Source organism: Apodemus sylvaticus, chromosome 20 (assembly GCF_947179515.1).
Source record: "Apodemus sylvaticus chromosome 20, mApoSyl1.1, whole genome shotgun sequence".
Taxonomy (NCBI): domain Eukaryota; kingdom Metazoa; phylum Chordata; class Mammalia; order Rodentia; family Muridae; genus Apodemus; species Apodemus sylvaticus.
In genome coordinates this window covers 4,168,496-4,179,562 of record NC_067491.1, presented here as the reverse complement: position 1 = coordinate 4,179,562, position 11,067 = coordinate 4,168,496, and the positions used below count along the sequence as shown (strand labels likewise).

Genomic DNA, 11,067 nt, shown 5'->3' with positions numbered 1-11,067 from the left:
TTTTTTAAGATGCTTCTCTGCCATCCGAAGTTCTTCAGGTGAGAATTCTTTGTTTAACTCTGTACCCCATTTTTAAATAGAGTTATTTGGTTTTCTGGGGTCTAACTTCTTGAGTTCTTTGTATATAGTGGATATTAAGGGGGCCCAGGTTTTGATGTTTCCCTCTCTCCTCATGCAGTGGCTGCATCTGTCTTCTTCAGTTCTCTCCAACACAATCTCATGCGGAGCAATGAGGCTGCTGCCTGCAGGAGCTTGTGACTTGAACTCTGCTCATTTGTATGATGGCTGTATATGTGAATGTGTGCGTGTGTGTGTGTGTGTGTGTGTGTGTGCTCATGTGGCCCTCTGATCATTGCATTCTGGACATTCAAGAGTATGTTCCAGGGATCCTGCACTGGATGAAGCACCCTCAGACTCTTGGGGTCCCAGTAGTAATGTATACCTCTGACTCTCCATCACTCCTAAACTTTGAGCCGGTCTCTAGCCTCAAACTCTGCGATAGGACTGGTGCTGGCTGGAGAGGCTACTGTTTCTGGTGGGAATTTCTCTGGGGCTTCCTGTGAGGCTGTGTGACCTCAGACAAGGTACTTCATCTCCATCTCCCCAGCTTCTGAATCAGCACAGTGGGCCTACTTGCATTGCACTAGACTTGCATGAGGTGAATTATGCTATGTGCCTATGTCTTAGACGGGACAGGAATTACTGGTCTTAGCTGTGTAATTAAGGAATGTCCTAACAGAGACACATGTATGCATGTGCACACACACATTTACGTTTCATTACTTGCATGTTGACACACATCCACATACAGAATTATAGTAGGTGGGAAGGAGGAATGGAAACTTACAGAGGGCATCAGCCCAGAAACCTAGAGACTTGGTTCCAGCCCTAGCCCTCACACTGGAGACTGAGGATAAACATGACCCTTGTCCATATGTCTGTCCTCTTCTTTAAGATGATGCATTTGGAGGAGATGTCTCCAAGGCATTACTTCTGTGATCTAGGTGCAGACACATGTCAGAGCCTGTAAGGCTAAACACCGGATTTGGAGGCTGCCTTTGCAAATTTCACTCACACTGACTTTGGGGACAGATGGATGGACTTTGCTCTTCGATTCTACACGTGTTAAGCTGTGTGACCTCAGACACGGATCTTCATCTTCGTCACTCCGATTCCTTATCTTCACGGTGGGGGTATTTATACTGTACTAGGCTAGTGTGAGGCCACTTAGCTGTGTGCCCCTGCCTCACACTTGACAGGGGTATTGGTGTTAGATCACTGCAGAATAATTGGAGAACGAAATGAGTTTTTTTCTTTATTCCAGTTCCCACTGTGGAGTTGGAAGTCATTGGGCAGGTCCTGTTTGCAGCCCCTTACTCTGCCATCTTTTTGTCATACACAGTTCAGGGAGAAGAAGAGTGAGAAGGTTCTCAGAGATCCCCTCTGAGGGAGTGATGTGGTTTCACTTGCTTGGACTTTCAAATGTGCTGCACCAGAATTTTGCAGATTTTTTAAAATTTATTTATCTTATTTATTTTTTTTAGGGACCCCTGTAACAAAATAAACCAGAACAAATCATCTCCATTTTTCTTCTTCTTCTTCTTCTTCTTCTTCTTCTTCTTCTTCTTCTTCTTCTTCTTCTTCTTCTTCTTCTTCTTCTTCTTCTTCTTCTTCTTCTTCTTCTTCTTTTTTGAGACAGAGTTAAGCCTTGTCTATCCTGGAACTTTCTATGTAGATCAGGCTAGGCTGGCCGGGAACTTCAGAGATCTACCTGCCTCTTCTCTTAAGTGATGGGATCAAAGTCATGCACCACCACACTTGGCTAAACCTCCCTTTTTGACTAAGTTTTCAGGATCTAACCCTTGTTTTTTATTTATAGCTTATTTTAATTAGCAGTTGCAGAAATGTTGAACATCATAAAGGTGGACAACACAGCACTGGTCACTCTGGGTTTCTCTGTGGACATCTTACTAGGCTGCAGTGAACACCAGACGAGGATCAGGAAGGGTACTGGGCTTGGTTCCCAGCACCCACATAGAAGTTTACAACCTTCCATAACACCAGTTGCAGTGAATCCAATGTGCCCTCTTCTGACCCCTGAGGACATAAAACATACATGGTGCACAGACATACATGCAGGCAAAACACTCATACACATAAAATAAATAAAACAGACAAGAAATACCATTTTCTGGTAACATTTTATGTACTATTTCACTACTGTACGATTGATCAATGTATCAAATATAAACATTAAAAGTTTATTTATGCACTCATGTATATAAGTGCTCTATCTGCAGGTTCACCTATGTGCCAGAAGAGGACATCAAATCCTGTTACTGATGACTGTGAGCAGCCATGTGGTTGCTGGGATTTGAACTCAGGACCTCTGGAAGAGCAGCTGGTGCTCTTAACCACTGAGCCACAAAACCAACAGAAACACAAGTAATTCTTCAAATTCACCCTGCTCAGCCTGCCATTGTTAGTCTTCTGATTTGTATGACTCTCTCTACCAGAAGAAGTTTTATATTGGAAATTTAATGTTTTCATTATCTAGCAATGTATCCCAAACTTCTTTCCATGTCAGTAAATAAACTTTTAAGCCAGATGTTGTGACATGACTGCAATTTCAGCATTCCAAATGCTCAGGCAGGGGGATCATGAGTTAGAGGCCAGCACGTGCTATCTCAACAAACAAACAAACAAAAAACACCAAAAATATAAATATTCTCACCTAAAAAGAAAAAAAGTCAAACATAAAAATCCTTTAAAAAGTGGTGTGTGTGTGTGTGTGTGTGTGTGTGTGTGTGAAGGGTAATGGGGGGAGAGGTTGTTACAGAAGCCTTCTATATCTCCCACAAAATAGTTTTTAACTCACAGGAAAACTGTTAAGACAGCATCTAGAATTCCCATTTACTAAACCTTTCTTTAAACTCTATTAGTGACACTTGAAATTAATGCGGTGTGTTTGTCACTATTAATAAACTAACACATACTGTCTAACTAAAGTCCACATTTTGTTCAGATTCCCTAAGTTTAAAGAATTGCTTTGTGTTTTGTGTGTACGGTGCTTTGCTTGTGTAGATGTCTGTGCACCATGTCCATGGCTGGCGCACTCAGAAACCAGAGGAGGGCATTAGGTCCCCTGGGACTGGAGATGGTTGTGAGCTGTTTTGTGGCTGCTGGGAATCAAACCCAGCCTTTGAAAGAGTGGCCTGTGCTCTTAACCACAGATCCATCACTCTAGCCCCCAAGATTTCTTACTTCTCACTTAACATCCAAGACTCAACCCAAGATAGCACATTCCATTTAGCGGTCTGTTACATTTCCTTAGTTTCTCAGATTGTCTTTTTTGGTGACCTTGACAGCTGTGAGGAACACTGGGTAGGTACCCCGAGGGTACCTGTGCCTTCCATCAGAGTCTGTGTGACATTTTCCTCATGGTTGATGAAGGCTATGAAGAAAGCTCAGAGATGATGTTTTCATCATATTCTTTTTTTTAATTTTTTTATTCGATATAATTTATTTACATTTCAAATGATTTCCCCCTTTCTAGCCCCCCCCACTCCCCGAAAGTCCCGTAAGCCCCCTTCTCTTCCCCTGTCCTCCCTCCCACCCCTTCCCACTTCCCCGTTCTGGTTTTGCCGAACACTGTTTCACTGAGTCTTTCCAGAACCAGGGGCCACTCCTCCTTTCTTCTTGTATCTCATTTGATGTGTGGATTATGTTTTGAGTATTCCAGTTTTCTAGGTTAATAACCACTTATTAGTGAGTGCATACCATGATTTACCTTTTGAGCCTGGGTTACCTCACTTAGTATGATGTTCTCTAGCTCCATCCATTTGCCTAAGAATTTCAGTTTTCATCATATTCTATTAAAGGTATGAAGTTGGCGGCTGGAGAGATGGCTCAGCAGTTAAGAGCACTGACTATACTTCCAGAAGTCCTGAGTTCAAATTCCAGCAACCACATAGTGGCTCACGACTATCTGTAATGAGATCTGATGCCCTCTTCTGGTGTGTCTAAAGACAATTAAAGTGTACTTATATATAATAAATAAATCTTTTGAAAAAATAAAGGCATAAACTTCAGACTTTTAGCAGTGTTGATGCTGACCTTGGTCACTTGACTGGGGTGGTGTTTGCCAAGTTGTTCTATGGTGTAAAGTCCTTTCCTCACTTCTACTAGAAATTTGGTACACAAAGCCCACACTTAAGGAGTACAGACTCGTTGTTCTCCACTTTGAGGTAGAGACCAGAAGTCAGCTTTGGATGTTTTTCTCAGTTGCTAGGTAGTTTTTTGTTTGTTTGTTTAACTTGACACAAGCTAGAGTTATCTGAGAAGAGGAAACTGTAATTGAGAAAATGACTCCATGACCTCATGGCTTGCATGCAAATCTGCGTGACATTTTCTTAACTAGTGGTTGATGTGGGATGACCCAGTCCACTATGGATGCTGTCAATCTGGACAGGTGGTCCTGGGCTGTATAAGAAAGCAGACTGAGCAAAGCTATGAGGAGAAAGCCAGTAAGCAGCATTTCTCTATGGCTTCTGATTTAGTTCCTGTTCTGATTTCCCTCAGTGATGGGGTATGACCTGAGAGTTGTAAGATGAAATAAACCACTTCTTCCCTAAGTTGCTTTTGGTCATGGAGTTTTATCACAGCAGTAGAAACTCTGTCTACGACAGAGAGCAGGCCAGGTGCTGGTGGCACATGCCCTTTAATCCCAGCATTTGGGAAGCAGAGGCAGACCTGGTCTACAGACTTCCAGGATGCTAGGAACTGTCTGATTCTGTCTTGAAAACCAAAAACTTAGGGTTTCTATTCCTACAGAAAACATGACCAAGAAGCAAGTTGGGGAGGAAAGGGTTTATTCAGCTTACACTTCCACATCGCTGTTCATCACCAAAGCAAGTCAGGACTGGAACCTGGAGGCAGAAGCTGATGCAGAGGCCATGGAGGGATGCTGCTTACTAGATTGCTCCCCATGGCTTGCTCACCTTGCTTTCTTTTAGAACTCAGGACTGCCAACAGGGGTGGCACCACCCACAATAGGCCCTTCCCCCTTGATCACTAATTGAGAAAATGCCTTACAGTTGGATCTCATGGAGGCATTTCCTCAAGGGAGGCTCATTTCACTGTGATAATTCAAGCTTGTGTCAAGTTGATACACAAAACCAGCCAGTACAAAAATCCAAACCTAAACCAAACCAAACAAAAAAGATAGAAGGCAGACTAGTACCTAAGCTATTTGGAGAAGTTAAAATTTCATTTTAGTTTTAATTAGGAGTTTGTATGTAGATGGTGGGAATTGTCTGCACACCACATGTGTGCAGTGCATGAGGAGGCAAGCGGAGTATGGTGGATCCCTGAGCTGACTGTCCAGGGTACTGGGAATGGAACCAGCAGGAACAATGAACACTCGCAACCGCAGAGCCATCTCTTTAGCCCTCCATTTGGAATCCTTCACAAACCTTCACTCCACAAAGAAGGAAACAACTCAAACAGACAACAGAGTACCTTCAACCGAAAGGATCTTTATGGATTATCCAAGCTATAGCGATGAAGAACAGCCTTTCTTGACTGACTGACACATTGAAGGCACCTGTTACGTTTCTCTAGCCTTCACTTATCCGGCATCCTCTCAGGTCACCTCTGTCATGGCGTCCTCTCGGGTCACCTCTGTCATGTGCCCTGGAGAGTGTCATCTTTTCCAGCTGAGATCAAAAGAGTATTTTCCCATTTTTAAGATTCAGAGACATTCAGATACTGCTTCTTTCAGCAGGTGGAGGGTGAGTCAAAACCCTCAGTTGGGTTGGGAGTTCTCCCAGAACCAGCTTGCTATTTCAATAGTTATTTTCATTGGGAATTAGTTCTGTTCTACAAAAGGTCGTACAAATGTTTGCCAGGACTGGGGAGTGCTATGGATACAGTCTTCTGGAAGAAGACGGACAGCATCTACAAGGTCTCCAGCCCTGGGAGAAAAGGCTCTTTCCAGGAACAGAAGGGATGCTAGGCATCAGTTCTGAGAGTGGGAAAGGCAGAAGACAGCCCCTGGGGCAACGGCTGCCTTTCCTGCAATAGTCCCACCTAGAGAAATGGGTTAGAGCACCTACTTCTGAGCCCAGTTCTGTTGGAGATTAGAGGGAGGGCTTATACACAGCAGCCTCTCCGCATGGGGGTGTGAGGAGGACCTGCCAGACCCAGGCCCAACAGCAGGGAGCTTATAGTTAGGTAAAAACCGGCTCCTCCATCTTGTCCATCTCCTCCCACTTTCCTCCCTCTGCACTCTGTGAGAATCAGCTCTGCAGGGAACTGAGCTGCTGTGAGGTGCTCCAGGGAGATGAACCCTGAGGGCTGTGGGGATCCATCTGCAGGTCAAAACTCCAGAGCCCTCAGGTCCTCAGTGCTGTGTTCCTGTCTCCTGGTCTTGCTTTCCCCCACCCAATTTCTGCCTCTGGGTGGACGCACTTTTCTTCTGCCCGATTATTTGTTTTCATCTGCTCACCCACTTTCTTGAAGGAAGCTGCTTTTGCCCGCAGTCTCTGCTGCTATTCCCTGGGTGAGTGGAACAAAGCTTGTCTGAAGAAACCAGAAAGAGCAGGAAGGTCTTTCAGCGTCTGGCTTTTCTTCCTCTTCCCGAGGTGTGTTTTCTGGGTTGGAGTCGGCAGCAGCAGAGGTTCTCGGCATCCTCTTCAGCATCCTCTTCAGCATCCTCTTCAGCATCCCCAGCATCCTCTTCCTCAGCAAGCCGGGCTGCTCTCTGGGCCAGCTCCTCATCCTTACTGCTGCAGCCTCTGTCTACAGCTGCCTACCCCTCTCTGGCTTCCTTTTCTATTTTTTTTTTCTTCCTAGTCTGCTTTGGGGAAATGGGGGATGGTAACGGTACAGAGGTAACAGAGTTTATTTTATTGGGGTTCTCGGGGTTTGGCTTTCTCCAGGGCCACCTGTTCTGGGGTGTGCTGTGCATCTATGTTGTCACCTTGCTGGGCAACTCTCTGATAGTGCTCCTGACGCTGGCGGACTCTGCGCTCCGCTCCCCCATGTACTTCTTCCTGCGTCACTTCTCCGTGGTGGAGATCCTCTACACCACTACCATCGTGCCTCGGATGTTGGCCGACCTCCGCTCTTCCCGCCCCTCCATCCCGCTGGCCAGCTGCTTCACGCAGTTATATTTCTTTGCCCTTTTTGGCATTGCTGAGTGCTGCCTGCTCACCGCCATGGCCTACGACCGCTATGCTGCCATCTGCTGTCCGCTGCATTACACTACACTCATGAGCCCGGGGACCTGTTCAGCCTTGGTGGGGGCCTCTTATCTTGCAGGAGTCATCACAGGCACTACTCACTCCATCTTCATCTTCACGTTGCCTTTCCGTGGGGCCAACACCATCCATCACTTCCTGTGTGATATCCTGCCTGTGCTGAGACTGGCTAGTGCAAGCACCTTCTGGGGTGAAGTGGGGAACCTCTTTGTCACAATAACTTTTATCTTCTCCCCCTTCTTATTGATTGTGGCTTCTTATGCCTGTATTCTTGTCACCATCCTTAGGGTTGCGACATCCCAGGGTCGTCAAAAGCTCTTTTCTACGTGTTCCTCCCACTTGTTTGTGGTCATACTCTTTTTTGGGACTGGGACTGTTGCCTATATGAGACCTCAGGCAGATTCCTTTGGGGACACAGACCAAATTATCACCTTGTTCTACACAGTTGTCACCCCCATGTGCAACCCTTTTGTTTACACTCTGAGGAACAAGGAGGTCACAGGGGCCATGAGGCGGCTCATGAAGAGATACCTTTGGGGTCCTTGACCACACGCCAGTTTCTTCCCAAGATCTTGGAGCTCAGAGCCTGGTTCCTCGACATTCACAAGGAAAAAGAGAATCTGAGACCTGTAGTGCTCACGGTGCAGGCATCCTGTGGATTGGCGTGTTTCCTCTAGTATAAATGTCCAAGACACAGATATATTGTTCAGAGCTCTGTTTCTGGGACCTCGTCTGAAGCCTTGATCGTGCTTCAGTCTAAGAGAAGAGCTGGTCAAACACACACCGGAACAGAGGTCACGAGACCGGAACAGCTGAGGAGACCCTGTGTAATTCCTGATGAAGCCCGAGGCTTCTGTGGCTTCCTGTGTCTATGTCCTTGAGACATTTGTCTTCTTGCTTCTCCCAGTGAGTCCATATTGTAAGCCTTTCTCCCTGACATCATTTACACCTGCTGGGGGCACAGCAACAGGGACAGGGACAGGGAGTGGCTGACTCAGCCTGCAAGTTCAGCTCCTGAGTCTTGCTTGGTTGTGTTGTAGTCTTGATCTATCCAATTTGTTGTCTCCTGACCGACCCCTAACACCTGGGATCCTCTTGAGATGTTGGTCTTCTTTACTTGACTTCTTCCTTGACTGCCTTCAAAGACATGATTTCCTTCCTTCCTTCCTTCCTTTCTTTCTTTTTTCTTTCTTAGATATATTCTTTATTTACATTTCAAATGTTGTCCCCTTTCCTGGTCTGTCCCCCAATGAAAATCCCATAAGCCATCTCCCCTCCCCCTGTCTGCAATCAACCATCTCCTACTTCCCTGTCCTGGTATTCCTCTACACTTCAGCATCGAACCTTTTCAGGACCAAGGGCCTCTCCTCTCTTTGGTATCTAACAAGGCCATCCTTTGCTGCCTATGTGTCTGGAGTCATCTTTGGTTGATGGTTTTGTCCCTGGGAACTATGGGTGACTCATATTGTTGTTCCTCCTATGGCACTGCTAACCCCTTCAGCTCCTTGGGTCCTTTCTCTAGCTCCTCCATTGGGGACCCTGTGCTCAGTTCAATGGCTGTCCCCCTCTGTATTTGTCATACAGAGCCTCCCAGGTGACAGGTGACTGACAGGTGGCTCTGGTCAGCAAGCTCTTGTGCGCATCAGTAATAGTGTCTGGGTTTTGTGACTGTATATGGGATGGATCTCCAGGTGGGGTAGTCTCTGGATGGTCTTTCCCTCAGACTCTGCTCCACACTTTGCAAAGACATGATTTTCATTACCTCCTTTGGTCTCAGGTAGAGCATACATCTTTCTATCCCCTGGACTCTGGCCTGAAGTCTGATGTAGCCCTAGATACTTGAAACCCATTCACTATTTCCACCTGGTGTCCACGTTGGTTCTTGGCTGCATGGATCCAGCACATCTCCCTTTTCTTGGAAATCCAGCTATCACTTTTTCATGAACTTTTCAGCTGTGGTTCACACACCGGGAGCAGCAGAGGCAGGTGCTCAAGGAACTCCAAATGAAGGCCTGGACACTGCATTGAGTTTCTCAGTTTGTAAAAAGTAGCACTGATAGTTGCAAGAAATTTATATACAGAGGAAAATATAACTATGGACAAAATGTTAATAATGTTCATGGGAAATTACTGTTACCTGCCTTTGTTCTGCATTTGGGTACAGGCTTAAAAAATAAAAATGAGATTATATTGTCTAAACTGTTTTTTTTAAAAACAGTTTCTGCTTTATTGATCTACATTTGAACATTGTGTCATGACTCCTTGAGTGTCCCTTCAAGGTCTCTGTCACATCACATCCTTCAGTGTGGGTACTGTCATCTTAAGAAATGCTCTGTCATTCCAGCTAACGTCTGTCACGGACACTGACATAAATGTTCTCACACACATCTGTGTATTTACGTATACTTTCTCCAGTATACCTTCCAGAAACAGGACTGGTGAGTAAAATGTTTTTGAAATACTTTACCAAATTATTCTCCACAAGAATTTTCACTATATTTTATAGGACAGTTGAAAGCTTCTCCCTACAAATTTCAAGGCAGGAAAGTCAAGAAAGGGTCATGAAGGAGTTGAGATTAAATGGCCCAGGAAAAGGAAGGAATTGGAAGTTATAGACAGATATTTCGATATTTATTTATTTGTTTTATGTATGTGAGCACACACCAGACGAGGGCATTGAATCCCATCACAGATGGTTGTGAGTCACCATGTGGCTGCTGAACTCAGGATCTCTGGAAGAGCAGTGTCCCCAACTGCTTAGACACCTCTCTAGCATATCCCTTAATAATTTTTTTAAGGTGGGAAGAATGAGATAATGTGAACCACTTTTTCTCAGTTGACCAAGGACGAGGTGAGACATGTGGATTAGCAATGCACAAAGATGCGCAGAGATTTGACCCAAAGATGTACTTTCAGATAAGAACATAGAGCAACATTACAGCGAGGCATTCAGATATTGGAGGTGGTGAGCCCCTGGGGTTTCCTGAGGGCTCACCTTTCTGTGGAGAGCATCAGCTTCTGTTTCCTTGTTCATAGATATAATTGTCGTTGATCTGCTGTTGTGTGTCTTTCAAGTATCTAAACTGACACACAGCGATTCATGGATACATGTTCTAGACTTTCCGGCATCTATTATTTTGCAATACTCGACACTAAGAAGGTATGATTGGATATGAAACGCTTTTCATCATTAATCAAGAATTTCCAACATTATCAGTTTTTGTTGTTGCTGTTTTGAGACAGGGTCTCACCATATAGCCTTGGCTGGCCTGAAACTTGCTGTGGAGATCAGGCTATCCATGAAGTTACAGAGAATATACCTGCCTGTGCCTCTCAAGTACTGAGATTAAAGGTGTACCTTACGTGGCTTCTAATTAGCTATTTTTCAGGTATAAAACCTAATGTAAAAATTATGTTTACAGACACAAGCTATGTTTTGGAAGTATTGCATAAATCAATATTTATACCATTACACAGTATTTAAACTATTACATATATCAACATTGAAACACTTCTCTAGTGGCATATATTTTACTTTCCTTATAATTATGTAGTAAAAATCGTAGCAAAGTTTTCTATGCAGATAATCTTCCAACCATCATCTCAAATTAACTTGGGTTTACGCTGATGTACAGCCCAAATGTTAGTCATGATATGAGGAAGGCTGGAGGTCCTGCCTTGAGCTGTGTCTCCCAGGAAGCATTCCAGGAACACCCCACACTCATCAACCATCAACCTTCAACACACATCTCAGCACACATTTTCAAGTCTTCATAATTACATATAGGTTGGTTTGTTTCTCCTT

The 11,067-nt window shown here is 44.7% G+C and overlaps 1 protein-coding gene across 1 annotated transcript; it reads left to right on the top strand.

The window, feature by feature from the left end:
• The first annotated feature begins 6,869 nt into the window (after nucleotides 1-6,869).
• Nucleotides 6,870-7,808, top strand: LOC127671218 (olfactory receptor 9). The gene has a single exon (XM_052165948.1). The coding sequence runs from the start codon at nucleotides 6,870-6,872 to the stop codon at nucleotides 7,806-7,808; it is 939 nt and encodes a 312-aa protein (XP_052021908.1).
• The last annotated feature ends 3,259 nt before the right edge of the window (nucleotides 7,809-11,067 follow it).